Source organism: Pleurodeles waltl, chromosome 7 (assembly GCF_031143425.1).
Source record: "Pleurodeles waltl isolate 20211129_DDA chromosome 7, aPleWal1.hap1.20221129, whole genome shotgun sequence".
Lineage (NCBI taxonomy): Eukaryota > Metazoa > Chordata > Amphibia > Caudata > Salamandridae > Pleurodeles > Pleurodeles waltl.
Genome location: NC_090446.1, coordinates 532,746,091 through 532,765,111, shown reverse-complemented (window position 1 = coordinate 532,765,111; position 19,021 = coordinate 532,746,091). Strand labels below are relative to the sequence as shown.

At 42.1% G+C, this 19,021-nt stretch overlaps 1 protein-coding gene across 1 annotated transcript in view; it reads left to right on the top strand.

Annotated features, from left to right (window-relative positions):
- The window catches only part of LOC138304301 (serine protease 27-like), a 102,710-nt gene extending 83,968 nt beyond the window's left edge, over nt 1-18,742 (top strand). The window contains exon 6 of the mRNA XM_069244253.1: nt 17,727-18,742. Within this exon, the coding sequence (XP_069100354.1) occupies nt 17,727-17,990 (264 nt within the window). The 3' untranslated portion in view covers nt 17,991-18,742. The remainder of the gene's footprint in view (nt 1-17,726) is intronic.
- Nucleotides 18,743-19,021: the final 279 nt, after the last annotated feature.

Below are 19,021 nucleotides of genomic sequence, written 5' to 3'. Positions count from 1 at the left end.
ACAGCAGTACATCCTGTGCATCAGGAACCTGTGGCAACAGTATCCGGCCTGGTAAAGCCCTCCTCAGCTATAGCCTGCAGCTTCATCCAGCTAGAGGTTTTCAACTTTCAAAAAAGTGACAAAGTCCAAAGGTGAAACGCTTCACCTGCTCAACGGCAGTAGTCACCCCATCAACAGTGATGACCTCCTGGGCTTTGAAATCCAGCTTTTTCCTCTCTGAGCTGTTCCCTGTCATCATCAATGGCTTCACTGAGACTTTGTCCAGCACTCCTCAGCAACAACAACTCCTTCTCAGCCACAGTCTGCTGCCTTACCCTCTAAACTCTACCTTCTCCTGAATTTATTGGCAACATTTCTTCTAAGTCCAAAGGTAAGCCGAGATCAGGCCCAATTTGCCACGTGTAGCCGAACCGTGCTTTATCGGGGTTGGACTTAACTTTTGACTTTGTCCCAGTCTTGCGCAACCAGATACCCGCTGTTGGCGTTTTGATCTCTTTGGCGCTAAATTGCACTGAAAACGTTAAAAATTCATAACACTGGTTCTACTGATTGGATTTAATTCATGTTGGTGTCATTTCATTTTCTAAATTTTTCCCTATTTTTTTAAATTGCTGTGTTGTGTTTCACTTTATTACTGTTTGTGTGCTGCATAAATACCTACACGGTACCTCTAAGTTAAGCCTGACTACTTTTGTGCAATTAAACTAGATGGTTATGCACAGGTTAATTTAGTGATTTTATTAGTTCTCCTTGGCTAGGATTGTTGTCCTTGCTTGAGAAGGTACAAGCCCCTCAACTATTAACCAAATTTCTTAAAGCATTTATATTTGTCTATCTCTCTTTGCAAATCTATCATCTTGCACATCAATCTATCTATTTATCTGTCTATCTACTTATCTGTCTATCTATCTATCTATCTATGCAACCCTCTCCATGTATGCAACCATCTCTATTTAGTTATATATCTATTAAACTATTCATCTATCAATATATCTATGCAGGACTATCTATCCATACAATGCTATCTGTCTGTATAACCCTATCTTTCTATCTGTCTTTGCAAGCTTCTCTATTGATCTAGCTTTTGAAAAATCACTATTTCTAATAATGGTTTACAGAAAGAAACATTAGCAGTGGCAAGAGGCTGGCACCCCGTGCCAGACCTATTGGCTTTTTCTTTTGATTTTTACTAAAATTATGTGTACAACAGAGGGCCTGATTTAGAGTTTGGGGGAGGGGTTACTTCGTCACAATGGAGCCGGATATCCCGCCCGCTGAAATATAATTCCCATAGCCAAAATATAAATCCCATTATATCCTATGGGATTTATATTTCGGAGGGTGGGATATCTGTCATCGTTGGGATGGAGTAAACCCACCACCAAACTCTAAATCGGGCCCAGACTTACTAATGGAGGGTTTTAGCCAGACGTCATCCATTAGTCTATTATTGTGCCATTCACATTTTTCTTCCACCCACTTCAGCATGCATCATGGGCAATGGGTCAGCCCACTTCAGCCATTGGCTGACTTCACTATTAGTTACGGCATGACTCTCTTTAACAAGGAACACATCCAAACACAAAGTAGTTCCCTTCAGTGTCAGGGACTACTATGGTGACATAAACTTTTTTAAATAAAAAAAATATATTTGCCACTAGCTATTTTTTGTAGGTTGATGATGGCCTACTATCTTTCCCAACAATACGTTTTTGGAAAATCCATGACAGAGAAAAAACAAGATTTGCCAAAGCCAAGAAGCTGGTTGCCACTGCCAGACCTGTTGGCTATGCCAATGCTTGTTTGCATATGTGTTTTTTTAATGTGGTTTTGCTTTTAAGTCCTTTTGTTAAGTGGCATATATATTGTGAGTTTACAAACAGTCCATTTAAGTGGGAGTTATAGCTTTGATAGTTGGGGTGAGTCATGGTTTGTGTAATCAATCATAATTGGGAACTATTTTTAGCTTTTAATGTAAAACATGAACATCACTTTAACTGTGTTTTTGTCACTGAATTCCTTAGATTTTTTTCAAAAGTGAATGTTACGGTGTTTGCACTACCTGAACTATAACAATATTTGAAATGTGCATTTTTCATTGACTTTAAAAAAAAAAAAAGAAAATCAGCCATTAGGTACAGGACTAGTGCCACTGTGTCCATCCTCCACTGTGCACAGCCAGAGGAATTTGGATACAGAGCCAGGCTATGTCCCCACCTGCCCCTGCAACACATAGCTTTGTTTGTGCACAACGGGTGCTGGATTCAAGGCCTAGCATACAAGCAGCCCTACATACAGCCCCCACCTGATTTGGGTTTGACAAAGGACTTGTACTGCAGATAGGCCCTGCACACAACTGGCTTTGTGTCCAACTTCTGCCTCACAAGTCAGTTTGCAAGTTAAGCACAAATCTGCTTTCTCAGCATTCATGCAAACTTGTTAAATGATGACAAAGTTGTTAGGTAATCAAGGCGTTTTTCACCAGTCCCCATTTAACCATGCTTCCTTCACAAATAAATATAAAACTCAACATATTCGAAGTAAGTTCCACATACTAGGAGTCTACCAAAATGGTGTGCAGGTCTTTTTAACTGTGCCACAGTTATTTGCAAATCAATGATTTTTGTAACCTTTTCCTTAAAGTTTGTATCTGCTTGTCAGATCTTGTTCATACCTAATAACAGCTTGTTAAATTTCTTACAGATTAGCTAAGTAGCATATAAACACATTTTTGACCCTCCCTTTAACTGTGAGCCCCTTACCGATTTGCCCGAAATGTGAAAAGTCAAGTTTCATGTAGATCCAAGAAACTGTATGGAAGCTTTAGTAAAGGAAAGCTTTTTTGAACCCCCACCTTTAACTTTGACCTAATGACACCCCCCCACCCTCTGTCCTACCATTATATCTCCATGAAACTTGATATTCCTGCACTGGGTTTAACTTTCTAACAAGTGCTAAATTTCACACACATTCATTTAACTGCACCAAAGTTGTTAGCACATACAAGTATTTTGCTCCCACCTTTTAACTCAACAACTCCTTCATTATTGGACACGAGACCAGACATACCAGCAGAAAACATACTAAATGACTGCCAAACATTTAGTGGTTTTGTCGAAGCATGCCACAGATATTAGCAAATAAACATTTTTTACCCCTCCCGTCATCAATGGCTCTTTTCAGAAGCAGAAAAAACATGTTTTCCTGTGAAGCACGACTCTTAAGCCCTTGGAAGATGCATTGCAAGAAAACTGTTCTCTGAAAGAAAAACTTGGAACTCTAGTGAGTACCACTAGGAGATCACCTGAAGAACCCAGCTGTCTCTGATTTGATTCTGCTAAACTGAGAGAAAGGGGGACAGTCTACCTCCCACATGGATCTGCACAGGACCAGTTTTGGCTTAATCAGCAGCACTGTTTGTTACTGGGAGTCTGAGATTTCTTTAAATTCCCATCCGAGGGCCTGGGTTGAAATTAAGGTTTATTAAGAGGATTCAAATCTTCTACCACATGGGTTACCATAAGGGTTATTCTTCTTAGGAAAAAATCTTAATTCATATTTAGAGGTGAGAGTATGCTTGCTATTCTTCAAAAAGTGCAGAATTACATCCTCCAATTCATCTCCAAAGAGCTTATCACTTGAAAAAGGAAGCATTTTCAGAAGACACGTCTTTTGAGACCAAGCCTGAAAATATTTAACCAAAGATTGAGAGAGGTAGAAAGACTATATTCCTACTCTCAATCCTAAATTCAGTCCAGAATAGGCTCTCTTCAACAAAGCCTCAACCTTTTCATCAACTGAGTCTGGAATTACAACGTCCTTAGACAAAGGTTTTGCAGACTGGCTTGTCAAGTTGACTAATAATTGATTTATAGAGAGCTTCTGAGGAAGATATACATATAGGCATGAAGAAGTAGGAGGAAGCTCCAGTGAACTGCCTAATGAGGCAGAAACAATTGCAGGAGTGTGGTCTCCTGAGAAAAATGTAAAAGTGACCCAGAACCCTTAACCTCTTCGATGTGTCGGATGGCCGGTAACCGTCTGACGCACTGGTGTTCATGTGCGTCGGACAGTTCCCAGCCCTTCGACTTACAAGGCACTGGGCACTAGAGGGATTTCCTGCAAAAAGAAACAACCTCGGAAGGTGGGAGAAAGCTTCCCCTTCTCCCAATACTGTGTTTTTGTTTTCAGGGAAATTACATTCCCCTGAAAACGAAAGTGAAATGAGCTGATCAGCTCATTTCACTTTCTCTGCACCAGTGCTCGTGCTGCTACCTCAGCATTGATCCAGATGGGAAAGGTATCATTGGAAAGGGGAGAATATCCCCTTTCCAATGGTACCTTTCCCAAGTGGATCCCTGCTTGGGGATCACCCAAGGAGGGTGATCGCCAAGCAGGGATCTATCCACTAGACCCAAGGGTGGGAGCAGCCCCTTGGGCAAGGGCTTTTGCTTCCCCATGATTATTTTGGCACAATTCAGTCTTTCTGCCCCCCGAGGGAGCAAAAAGCCCACCAACACACCAGGGATTTCTCAACGTTACTCAAAAAGGTGGTTAGATGCTAATCATTGCACATCTGAAATCAACGAAGTCCGGAAACATCATATCATGTGTAAGTCATAAGGAGGGTGCCAACCCGGTGCAGAAACCCAACCACCACGGGTTTCGAGAATGCACAAAAACATAGGCGGTAACAGACACCACCTATGTTGTGTGCTGTATGGAACAATATGCAGAACCTAGAAAGAGCAACCAGGGCACTCCATGATAGGTACATTTATAACAGATACTTTAATCCTTAGCGTTGCAAAGTATGAACAAATATACAGAGATAGTAAGAGTCCATGTAAACAATCGAGTATGCGTGAGTTCGGTGACAGCCAACACGTGTTTCGTCCTCACGGACTTCTTCAAGGCTGTAAACAAAGACAGATTGGAACTCTTTACAAAGAGATTTTTACACTACCAGCCGGTAGGTACATACTCAAGGGTGTCAGTTTAAGAATCTTTGGCGTGCACAGATTGTCAGAAAAGAGATACCCATTATGTTCCGATGTGGCAACCAAAATGAAATCACTCTGGAAGAAGTGCCTATGTGTACAGGAAGGAGGTGAGAAGGAAAAAGTCAATAGTAATGTGTGGGAGAGTAACCAGCCACCACAAGAGAATAGAGTGTGGTGAAAGGGGTGCTTGTACATACCAAGCAAAAGGAAAAATACGTGAATACGAGTGTGCATACTCTGTAAAGATGTGAGACAAGAATCGTGCCTGTGGAGATCTTATAATACCTTGAAAAGTCAATATATTCGGGTAACAAAGTGTTTCTGTATAAAATTCATTTGTACAGCAATATCTGTGGAGGGAATCCAGAAAGAAAATAGCGCACCTTTAATACGAATAATCGATCTAGTGGTGCTGCACTAGTGCTGCAGTGAGGAGAACAAGAACAAAAACCTTCCAGGAAGTCTATGAGTTAAGTATCCAGGTAAGAAAGGGTCCCTAGTCATACAGGGACAATTAGTACTTTCCAGGGCAGCGGGACTGCCCCGTAGAATGTATCCGTAGTCCAGGATACACACTCCGTCAGTGGTCTAAGTAGACCCCGTCTGTGAAACAGAACAGAGAGACAGAGAAAAGAAAAAAACACAAAAAAAAACATATGAAATAAATGGAAATGCCCATGAGTAGTAACTTCAGTAAATGGGATACGGTTGGGCCCTAGATTTAGTCGTGTTAGACAAATACTGAGAGGGAAGAGCTATACACTAGGTTAAAAGATTCCCGGACGGAATGTATTACGCGCCGAAGACACAGATCGATGCTAACATACGCATCTGGTCAGGCGATGAGAATGCCCAGTACTAAAATTTAAGTGCGAGTAACCAGGAGTATGTGAAAAATGTCCTGACATGGCCCAGAGCTTATATTTACAAAAATTGCGGCTTAAATCCAGTAAAACATTCAGCGGAAATGGCCGTTTGAGTAATGGTGATTGACCCCATATGTACGAGCATATTTACAGCCTGATAACGCTAGAGCAAGGAATAATAAATAAATACAAAATGCTCTCCCTGGTAGCGCCTCCCGCTAGCCAAATATACGCTTGGATAGGCAAAAGCTATATGAAGGCAGACGGCGTTTCATCTTACCAGTGATTCCCCAGGATCCGGGAGTCAAAGAAACCTCGGTGCGTGTGCCGGGTCACAGCGTGTGATAACGCTGCCGAGTGCGATGAGCCAACTAAAACTGTAGGGTGCAAGCGTGTAAATACGCACATTTCAAAAATAAAGGAAGGACTAGGTCTCAGATTAAATAGAGCAGGGGTTAAGAAAATAACCGCAATGTGTGGTACTCCACGGGCGCCATGTTGTGTGTACTAGTGAAAGTATCCGACATGCCGATCACACCCTGTTGCTCGTGTTGGAGCTAAACAAATCACCACATGCTACAATTAAATGAGGCCATAGTACGTGACTTGAGGCAACAAAAATAGACAATGGTATGAAGGAGAGCCCAATTCACAGAGTTGTTTCATGCACGATAGTTATGAAAGGTTCTTTTTGAAAAAATAGAATGGACTGTGAGGTGCATAGACAGCAACAGTATTTTACACAATGTATAGGTGAACGAGAATAAACAAAACACAGGTCGTTTTTGTACATAGATTAAGATTGATTGTACATGTACATTTCGTCGGCGTATCACCTGTTTACAATCGAACAATGTTAGCACAACAGACAAAGATTTGATGTTGCCAAACAGGGCGTAGTATATGGCACATGAAGAACTTATAAGAATGTTATGGAGAGATAATAGTAATGGAACAACAATAGATAAAATGTAAAAATACAAAAAAGGGAGAAAGTTAAACATGAGCAGCAACTCACTAACATACGAGTAGCTTGATAAGTGACTGTTCGTCGTTTAGTACTCAATCGTAGGGGGCTGCGAGAGGAAAATACGTCACAAAATGTCATGGATTTCAGAGAGAAAGAAACAACGATCTCAAAGTGAGTGCATAATGCGGAAAAGGGCAAGGCCATCTCGATTAGAGAAATACATGTAGGTCCTTATGTATATTGAGGCCTTGTTCCACCGCTCGCAGTTTAATGATCCACCTGCTCTCAAGGCGTCTTAGAGCCAATGTGCGGTTGCCTCCTCAAGGCATCCTATTGAGAGAGTCAATCCCATGGATATGGATATCCAAAACTTCTCTATGCCCATGGGTCTCATTGTAGTGAGTCGCGAAGGGATAATTAATGTTAGATGACCAAATTGCTCTCAAATGTTCTTGAATTCTCTCTTTTAAAGGTCTGATGGTGCTTCCAACATATATGAGCCCACATATGCAAACAATGCAATACACCACAAAACTAGTGTTACAATTAATAAAATGTTTAAGTTTGTATGTGATTTGGGTGTTGTACTGAAAACTTACTGTCTTGTCTTTGATATAATTACAGATGTTACAATGTTCATATTTGTAGGTGCCAACTGGCGGTCTAGGCAGCCAAGTATCCCTATTCACAGGTGGTAGAAAGCGGTGACATAATTGGTCCCGTAAGGTGATACCCTTCTTGTAGATGATGCTGGGGTTTGTAGTCAGACCATTTTTTAATGTATCGTCTGTTAGTAGTAGTGGCCAATGTTTGCGTATAGTTTTGTAGACATGGGAGCTCAGTGCACTGTGTTTAATAACCATAGAGATGCATTCCCGTGTATTCTTTTTCTTGGTGTTAGTAAGTAGGTTAGGACGTATGATTTTTTAGATCTTGTTGACGGTTTTTTTGAGGGTCTGTGGGTGGTAGCCTCTATGGCTGAAACGTAATTCCATGTTGTGTAATTCTTCTTGGAAAATCTGTTCCTCATTACAGTTGCGGCGGATCCTGGTAGCCTCCCCATATGGAATAGCATTGATTTGGGGCTTTGGATGCGAGCTAGTCGCATGCAGAACAGCATTGCATGCTGTGGGTTTTCTGAACAACTTGGTACAAATTTTGCCATTTTCAATATAGATAGTGAGATCCAAGAAATTGATGGAAGATTGGCTGGCCTCGTGAGTAAATTTGATATTGAAGGTATTGTTGTTCAGATGTTCAGTGAAGAGTACAAGTGAGGATGCATCGCCTGACCAAAAGACTAAGATGTCGTCGATGTATCTACCCCAATACAAAATGTGTTGTGAGAGGGGTGGCGGGCACGAGAGCCACACATGTATTTTTTCTAGATACCCCATATACAGGTTGGCATATGATGGAGAAAATTTGGCCCCCATGGCTACTCCCTGTACCTGTCGATACCAACATCCATTGTGCAAGAAAATGTTGTTGTCTAGGACCAAATTTATCAAATCCACAATCCTGTTTGTATGGTTTAATAGGGAAGCATCCCTAGTGTCGAGATAATGTTGGATGGCAGTAAGACCCTCTATTCTCAGAATGCTTGTATACAGTGAAGTAACATCCAAAGTAACTAAAAAATGCCCTTCCGTCCATTCATAGTCCGTGATTTTGCACAGTAAGTCTTTTGTGTCCCTAATGTACGAAGGTAAGTTCTGGACAAAAGGCTGGAGGAAGATGTCTATGTATTCCGACAATATTTCCGTAGGGGAGCCAATGTCAGAGATGATCGGTCTACCCAGGGGAAATAGACCAGATTTATGTATCTTTGGTAGAATGTAGATACATGGTGAGGTAGGTGTATTGTTATATAGGTACTTGTATTCCATGTCCGATATCAAATCGAGATTAAGAAATGTTTGTAGTTTCTGTAAGATGCCTCTATTGACTTCCGGCATGGGGTTGTAAGTAAGTTTGCGGTATGCAGTACCAGCTGACAATTGGCGATCCAGTTCGGATATGTAATCCGCTCTATCCATAATCACAATGTTCCCACCCTTGTCCGCCTCTTTGATAACTATATCATTGCGCATACCAAGTGACAGTAAGGCTTGTTTTTCGGCAAAGGTGATATTGTGTTCATGAATGGATTTAAGTCCTAAAAAAAATTGTTCCTCCATATAGTAGAGATCACTGGTAACCTTACTGCAAAATGAATCAATTGCATAGTCCCTGGGTATTACAGGAGTAAACTTGGATGTTGTCTTCAGACCACTAAGGGACCTGGCATTAAAGTCTATATTGAGATCTGTCAGAATCTCAGTGAGAGGTAGTAGGGGTCCCTCATTGTGTTCAATTGAAAGCAAGGTTTGAATGTCCTTGACATCTTTGATGGTCATTGTGCTGGGAGTGTGGTACAGGGCAGTAGTAGCCCGAGCTGGGATGTGTACATCATAAAAGTATTTATAGAGTTTGCATTTACGAATAAATTTGAACAGACTAATGTGAAGTTGCGTGAAATCTGGAAGTATCGTAGGTACAAACCCTAGACCTTTCTTAAGCAAATTGGTTTGGTCAGTATTAAGAGTTGTGGAGGATAAATTAACAATCGAGATGGTATCGGGAGTGTCATTCAAAGAACCAAATTTGTCCATCATTGGTGTGTGTTGCAAGTTGTCGAACGCGTGGCAACGCCCTCTGGTCGTCTGTTTGTGCTTGTGCTTCCCCCGTCTGATGGGCTTGTGTTTGTTACTTCTCTCCTCTGGAGTTGTTTTTGGCCTTTCCGGAACCTCTCCAGTTCCAATAAAAAAGGTGATCTATGTGTGGAGGAAGGTTGGGGTGTGTGGTCCCTAGTATCTTCACTGGTCCCACTTGAGATGCTAGAAATGTCTGTGTCACTAGTCGTAAGATTAGAGGAGGAAAGGTTCGCCTTGGTGATTGGGGTTTCCCTATTACTGTCCAATTTTAAGTTATCGTACTTGCGTGCGAAGGTAAAAACCCTCCCATTCTTGTAATCATTTTCATCTCTCCTAAGTTGACGTACTTTCTTATCCTTAATGTATACTTGATGTTTTTGTAGGACCTCCTTCAGAATGCTAAAGTTTTTAGTTTTGGTGTCAGGTGAATCTATATCATTGATCTCTTTTTCTAATAATGCAATGTCCTGTAAAAGTTTGTCGCGCTTGGCCTTGGCATCACGAATGAGTATGTCCATCATGCCATATGATGAAGTGACCAACAGTTGTTCCCATTCCTTGAGCAAGTCGGGTCTAAGATCGTCAAAAGATGGAAATAAAATGACCCTCAGACCTCTCGGAATTTGGTTATTCTCCATGTACTTTTGTAAGATCGTATAATCCCACCAACGTGAGAGTTCTTGTTTCCTTAGACGTTCGAGTTTAATGAACTTCATTCTAAGGGCCTCATGTGTGGGATTAGATGTACTGGGTGCATTGGTCTGGGCATTGGCTTGGAATAATTCTCTGAACAGGGTATCTCTATTATCATCAAAGTTCTCCATTATTCAACATATACAGTTACAGTTATAGTATGTATAGAGCAAACATGTAGATGCAAAGAACACAAAACGAGAAAATATGTAGTCAACTGTTGTCTATAGAGTTCAAATGTGACAGAGTGCAAACAGCATCTACTTGCAATTAATCAACGTTACTCAAAAAGGTGGTTAGATGCTAATCATTACACATCTGAAATCAAAGAAGTCCGGAAACATCATATCATGTGTAAGTCATATGGAGGGTGCCAACCTGGTGCAGAAACCCAACCACCACGGGTTTCGAGAATGCACAAAAACATAGGCGGTAACAGACACCACCTATGTTGTGTGCTGTATGGAACAATATGCAGAACCTAGAAAGAGCAACCAGGGCACTCCATGATAGGTAAATTTATAACAGATACTTTAATCCTTAGCGTTGCAAAGTATGAACAAATATACAGAGATAGTAAGAATCCATGTAAACAATCAAGTATGCGTGAGTTCGGTGACAGCCAACACGTGTTTCGTCCTCACGGACTTCTTTAAGGCTGTAAACAAAGACAGATTGGAACTCTTTACAAAGAGATTTTTACACTACCAGCCGGTAGGTACATACTCAAGGGTGTCCGTTTAAGAATCTTTGGCGTGCACAGAAAGCCAGAAAAGAGATACCCATCATGTTCCGATGTGGCAACCAAAATGAAATCACTCTGGAAGAAGTGCCTATGTGTACAGGAAGGAGGTGAGAAGGAAAAAGTCAATAGTAATGTGTGGGAGAGTAACCAGCCACCACAAGAGAATAGAGTGTGGTGAAAGGGGTGCTTGTACATACCAAGCAAAAGGAAAAATATGTAAATACGAGTGTGCATACTCTGTAAAGATGTGAGACAAGAATCGTGCCCGTGGAGATCTTATAATACCTTGAAAAGTCAATATATTCGGGTAACAAAGTGTTTCTGTATAAAATTCATATGTACAGCAATATCTGTGGAGGGAATCCAGAAAAAAAATAGCGCACCTTTAATACGAATAATCGATCTAGTGGTGCTGCACTAGTGCTGCAGTGAGGAGAACAAGAACAAAAACCTACCAGGAAGTCTATGAGTTAAGTATCCAGGTAAGAAAAGGGTCCCTAGTCATACAGGGACAATTAGTACTTTCCAGGGCAGCGGGACTGCCCCGTAGAATGTATCCGTAGTCCAGGATACACACTCCGTCAGTGGTCTAAGTAGACCCCGTCTGTGAATAAATACAAAACGCTCTCCCTGGTAGCATCGATCTGTGTCCTCGGCGCGTAATACATTCCGTCCGGGAATCTTTTAACCTAGTGTATAGCTCTTCCCTCTCGGTATTTGTCTAACACGACTAAATCTAGGGCCCGACCGTATCCCATTTACTGAAGTTACTACTCATAGGCATTTCCATTTATTTCATATGGTTTTTTTTGTGTTTTTTTCTTTTCTCTGTCTCTCTATTCTGTTTCACAGACAGTTTCCAGAACTTTGCAGCACAGAAATGTGAGAACAATGCGCTTTTTTTTCTCACCGTTTGACATTTGCAAGGGATTCTGGGTGAAAACCCGTGGGGAAAGCCACGCAAGTCAGCCCACCCAGAATACCCCTATATGTCTAGTTTAAAAAAAATGTAAAGTTGGTTAGGTTTCCCTTGGTGCTGGCTGAGCTAAATCCCAAAATCCACAGGCACTTTGTAAAGAATGAGTCAGTTTTCAGCTGAAAAATGTGATGTGTCCAGGTTGCATTTGGGGCCATTTTCTGTCCCTGGCACTAGGCCTACTCATACAAGTCAGGTACCATTTTTATTGGGAGACTTGGGTGTATTCTGAGTAGCAGAAAGTTTATGGCTGCCCACATATTCCAGAATTTTGCATCACAGAAATGTGAGGAATTTCTTTTTTTTAGACACATTTTGAGGTTTGCAAGGGATTCTGCATAGAGCAATGTGCAGAGAGCCACATGTGACCCCATCCTGGATTCCTTAGGTGTCTAATTTTCAGAAATGTACAAGTTTCCCTAGGTGCCAACTGTGCTAGGGCCCAAAATCCACAACTAGGCACATTGAAAAAAACAAGTCATTTTCAGTGGAACAATTATGTGTCCACATTGCTTTTTGGGCCATTTCCTGTTGCAGGCACTAGGCCTACCCACACAAGTGAGTTACCATTTTTATTGGAAGACTTCGAGAAACACAGGATAGCAGAACAAGTGTTATTACCTATTTGCTTTTTCTGCATTTGTGCCTTCCAAATGTAAGACAGTGTGCAAGAAAGAAGTCGTTTTGAGAATTGCCCTGTAATTCACATGCTAGAAAGGGTACCCCCAAATTCAGAGATGAGATGTGCAAATAACCACTACTTCTAAACTCCATATATTATGCCCATTTCAGTAATACATAGGTTTCCTTGATACCTATTTTTCACTCTTGATATTTCACCAAATGAATTGTTGTATGCCTAGTATGCAATGAAACACCATTCTAAGGTGCAGCTTAGTTATTGGCTCTGGGAACATAGGGTTCTCGGTGAACTTACAAGCCCTATATATCCCTACAACCAGAAGGGTCCAGGGGATGCCATGGTATATTGGTTTTGAAAATCTGCCATAGTTCGAAAAAGTAACAGATGAAAATGTAGACTCAAATAGCTGTTTTTTTCAACTCAATTTCAACATTTTTTAGTTCAACTGTTACTTTCTATAGGAAAACCTTGAAAGATCTACAAAAATGACCCCTTGCTGTATTTAGAATGTTGTCTACATTTCAGAAATGTATAGCTTTCCAGGATCCGCCATTGGTTTTACACCCATTTCTACCATGAACTAGAAGGAGATTGAAAGCACAAAAATAGGACAAATGGGCTATGGCCCAGTAAAATGCCAAAACTGTGTTGAAACATTTGGTTTTCTGATTAAAGTCTGCCTGTTCCTGGAAGCTGGGAAGATGGTGATTTTAGCACCGGAAACCCTTTGATGAGGAAAAACTGTTGCTGTCTTCTGCAGCACGTTTTTCCCATTTTCTCCCCAAAAACTCACATTTAGCTGTATTTTGCATAATTTCTTGGTCCCCTCCAGGGGAATCCACAGATCCTGGGTACCATTAGCATCCCCATGATGTTGGAATAAAAGGACACAAATTTGGTATGGATAGCTCATGTGGTAAAAAAAAAAGTATGAGGGCCTAAGCAAAAACTACCTCAAATAGCCAAAAAAAGGCTTCGCACAGTAGGGGGAAAATGCTTCGCAATGAAAGGGTTACATGAGTGAAAGGAACAGTGCTAACTGTCGCACTGTAAAGATACAGATTAAAAAAGTAATGCAGCCCCTGATAAGTGAAGGAGAACACAGGCCTAACTCTGTGCTTAAGAGTGTGCGCAAAGGCACACAAAAAAAAGAACAGGATGTGTCTTGCTCTTCTCTCCCTTTAATAGTAAAAGGTGTCTATTATTTTTATTTTGCTGTAGTGTGTGCTTGGTAGGTGTAGTAGTGGCGAGGCCTCTCCCCGTATAGTGCATATAGTAAGTAATGGGATGATCAATAGATGGGGAGGTAATGCCAAAGTTCCAGTAGGTTTGCAAGTGCTACAACTGACACAACTGAAGCATACATGGGCACAATGTCTTTCATGTTGGCAGCACATCTATAAATGACCACCCAAGCAAAGTGTGATAATTTCAGTCGCCCAGATTCAATTAAAGAAAACGTTTTTTTCATCAAACCATGTCGGAGATTGTTGCACAATTTCAGAATCTAGCAATGCACAAGAATGCATGGCTATAAACATTTGAACTGAAATTAGCTTGCAAAAAGAGTTTTTCACGATTATTGTTGCTGCAGTACACCTGCAATTAAGTAATCCTTCTACTCTTGAAATGGTCCTGGTGGCAGAATATATAATACTATACAAGCATTGTCTTGTGAACCCCTCAAGCAAACTAGAAATACAGGTCTATGGGCTTTTGATGCAGGGCAGCGCAGCAAGTCACCCTGCTGAGCTGCCTTTCTTCCTGTCCTTTGCCACTCTGCTGGCGCCTTTTTGGCTGCCTAGTGCAAACGCAGGCATCATGCACCATAGTGCAAGGGTGTCTGCGTTGTAGGCATGATTGTTTTTGTAAACAATCCTGGGAGGCTTTTTTTCTCTTTCTATGTGTGCCTGCAGAATGCAGCGCACATAGAAAGAGGAAACCTTGAGGAGAACTAAAGATATTTCTCCTTGTTGCGCCTTCCCTGGGGAGGCGTTAGGCTTTGGCACATCCCCAGGATTACAAGGTCTACTAAATCGGGGGATGCATCAAAATCCATGGGTGTTGCATTCGAAGACCCACCACAACGCCCATGGAATGCCTCCCTTGCACAGAGTAAGGCAACACAGTCATTTGCGTTGCCTTGCCTTATTCCATATCTATGAGGCCAGTCAAAGCCACGCAAAGTGGCTTTACGTGGCCTCATAGATATGACTTCAAGGTTTGTGCTGCCATTGCATCACAAACAGTGATGCAATGGTGGTGCAAGAGGCTCATAAATAATATGCCCCAGTTTTTTACTTGCAATGAAGTCATCCAGTACATGCAGAGCTTAATTCTGAAAAGAAAGAGTGACAGAGTCCAAAGCTCTGCTCAGAAACCCATACTCATGCAACTAAATATTGACACACTAAAAGCCAAGGATGGTAGTGTTAAATCCCCCACGTTATACTCCCTACTCACTCTTGTTGTTTCCTCCTGTCTCATTATGAGACATTTCTTCAGACTTTTTGTTCCTCGACCTTTTCGATTTGTGTGTTTTTCCCTCTCTTGCCCTAGATAATTATCAGATGTGGAGAAATATATGCACACACTCCCCCGCTCTCCCCTGCACCACCTACACACACTGCCCAGCTTTCCCCTGAACCGCATACATGCACTCCCCTGCACCGCATACACGCACACCCGCATTCACAAACACCCCCACCTCCTCCTGCATTCACAACATTCACACATGCACTCACACACACAGACATGCGCACACACACCTTCCTCTGTAGGAGGATCCTCTTACCTCGTCCGTCGAGGAGGTCATCGGGAGGGGACGGGTCCTGGTGGTTTTGCACTGCCACCACCACCACGCTAGCAAGACTCCGCCATGCTGTATTGTGGCTTGTAATACGGCGGGCGGAGTCTTGCCGGTATGGCGGTGCTGGTGATGCATGGCCTCCTCACCCATAATTGGAAGAGGAAATGGAGCAACCATTTGATTACTGAGAGCCCATATTGCACTCCCAGACTATGGAATAACCTTAACCCCAACTTGAGATCTAAATCCAGTCACAAGCAGGTCATGAGACATCTGAAAATTGAGCTATTTAGACTTGTTTCCATTCAAACCAAAATAGAGGTTTCTCCTCCCGAGATGGACTCTAACTTTCTCTTCTTTCACTATCCTTTGTTTGACATCACTGTCTGAGCTCTGAAGTTACCTAGAAGTGACATGTTTCACTGACCAAACCCTAATTAAGTAAATTAATTGAACCCTCTTTATTTTAAAAATATGTTGTGTGTGCTCCTTTGACATAAGTGATTATCACCATTGTAGTTTTTATGATTAATCATGATGTCTTGTTCATGATGTATAAAGATTAATATTAAAAGGTGCACACACTTGTTTTTTGGATGGTATACTTTGTTTCTAGTAGCTATTTTATTACTGTAAAATTCATGTAAGAATACAGTGCACTACCAATGTCTATAGCACTCGTGGCTCATCAGTATGGGCATAAGAGCTTCACCTTCTGCCCAGTGGTGGCTCCTCCGTTTCGGCAGAGGAGCATCGCTCCCCGCCAGCAGCAGCAGCAGCTGCAAAACCTTTTAAAGAAAACAATAATAAACTATGTTTATTGTTTTTTTTAAAGGGGCGGAGCCGCCGGGGTGATGTGCACTAAGGGGCAGTGCTCAGCACTCTCCATTCACAGCGCATTTGTGTTTGGCCGGCCAAACACACGTGCGCTGTAGGCTCTGAGAACCTGCACAGGCTCCCAGTCTGCCTGGGCGCTCCCAGCCAATCCTGACGCTCCTCTGAGCAGCATCAGGATTGGTGCAGGGCAGGCTGGGAGCCTGTGCCTGCAGTGACGAGTGTCGAGGGACGGAGGAGTGGTGGAGGAGGTAAGTGATTTAATTTTTTTTTTAAATAAAATGTTTATTCTCCCCCTCCCCACCCCGCGCCTCCCTGACCGGTCCCACCCCTTCTGCAGTCCACGAGCCGCTACTGCCTCTGCCCCTATTTTCTGGTACATGATGAATGTCTGTTGGGCTGAGCAAAGTTTAGACCTGACGGACACTCATCACGTCGGGGTCAGGCACCCAGGTGGTTTACATGCCGTAATGTGCAGGTGAGTGCCAGGCAGAAGATCTCACATCCTTGTGGGCAATGACATAATTTGCCTGGCAAAGCCCTGTGACAATTGTAACCTTGATGACGAGGGGGGTATCACTGATAGCCCTGCTTGCTTTAAGATTCAGCTTTGAAGTGCCCAGACTGACTGTCAACCAATGAAGACTCACACCACCCTTTCTCAATTCGATATCCGTTTAAAAAAAAAAAATATAAAACATAATGTAAAAAGGGGCTTCTTATCACTTCATATTTTACAGCAACAATTGTGAATAAAGCTAAGAAGGACAGGAGCTCTATATAGATGTACATGTTCTAGAACAGTGTTTCCCAACGTGTGGTCCGGGGACCCCTGGTAGTCCGCAAAGCCTCCCCAAGGGGTTCACGACTGCTTAGAAAATTAGTAAATACATATAAAGTGTCTAAATGTACAACTGAAAAGTTTAAAATGTACTGTAAAGGTCAGGGAATTTGAAAGTTGAGGCTTACATTAAATTAGTATCCTCAGATTGGTTCTTGGGAGCAGGTCAGGTGCATTAAACAGAATAGAATATGGACGATGCGTGGCTTCAATTGAATTTAGAAAAAATCCAAACGTCCTATACAATTTTTTATTTGTATTTTTTTTATTTTGTTTGCAAATTGAATATAAAATGTGTTGTATGTGTTTGATGGAATGGATTGTTTCTGTATTTCTGTGTATTGTTTTGCAATTCAAATCATCAACAATTTTTAGGCCTGGGTCCCCATCTGCCAGTAACGACTCAGTGGGTGGGGGGTCCTCGGATTCAAATAATGATTCAGTGGGGGTCCCCAGGTTCCAGCAATGATTAAGTGGGGGTCCACAGAAGTCAAACGATTGAGAACCACTGTCCTAGAAGGCATTCATGAATAAAATATAATTGATGGTATTTGTCCTATTGTAGCTTATGTTATGTGTTTGCTTTTCTTTATTTGTGACTGTTCTAAATTTGCCCACCTATTCATGCTGCTCTTCTCACTTTCTTCTAGGGAGACTCTGGGGGCCCCTTGGTTTGCAACATGGATGGTGCCTGGTTCCTGGCAGGTGTTGTAAGCTGGGGCACTTTATGTGCTAAAGCTAATCGCCCAGGTGTCTACACACTGGTCACTGTCTACAATAGATGGATAGAAGCAAATGCCCCAGAGGTGAAGCTGGGGCTGGTAAATGTCACCACCACGAATGGCTGCCCAACAAGAACAAGACTGTTCTCGTTCCTGCTCACAATTGTCCTCCTCCTTTGGACCATCCTCTGAAAGAAACACTTTCCCACCCTGTCTTTTCTCTAATACTGTTCCAGGGATGCATCTCTGTGAATGTCCACCATAAGCAGCATTTTGATATTGAAGACAAAGGGAGAATATGAAGGTCATTGTGCAGTGAACACCGCACTAAAGTCTACTGATTGATGCAACATCACAACGCACACATGACCAAAGTGAGACATTCCATTTAATTGAATCATGGCCAAGCTTGAGACTCCTAGTAGATTTCCAATGTAGTCCTGGATTTGAGAACACAGTGGCAACGTTCTCTGAGATGTGGGCAATTCTTCTACATCAGAAGAGAGTGGGTCTCTGAATGCACCAGTGAGCAAATAAAGGAAAGGCTGCAGAATTAATTGAAGAAACAATTTATAAGGTACAGCAGGCTGTTTTATCAGGAAAGGCTGTCAGAGAGGGAAACATTGGCCTTACCCTTCCAAGCCCCTAGAAGCTGAGAAGGTTAGTTTGCTACTGACACTTTATCTCAATAGCCTGCCCCTCCCCCAGCACCTGATCTGGTGTGTTTGCTATGGCGTGGGTACATTAAATGGAATAAGCATCCACAATTTAAAAGTTATCCCTCAAAAGCTGTACACAGCTATCACAAAGCACGCAAATGTGTTTGCCATTTCTTGGGCTCACAATCTGAGGGTTTTCTCAGCCACAATTAAAGATGTAACCATTCCTTGTGAAATTGCACCCAATACATTCACTGAAAACAGCTTATTAAGAGGTTTGTTTTGGGTTAAAAAATGTTTTATAATGTGCCCAGCTCCTGGTTTAAGCACATGGCTCTGCACCAGCTTGCCTACCTGACACATGGAAGCACAAAAGAGGAATTCACTTGTCATTGAACCTTGCTTGACTGCAGCCTACTTGTCATTTTTACAACAGGCAACTTATCACTGACTTTACGCATCAAAGCCCACCACGCTTGGCTGCCCATTGGTGGGTTAGTCTGGCTTTGCTGGTACTGCTGTAGTAAGGAACACAAAGCTTGATTTAGAGTTTGACAGATGGTG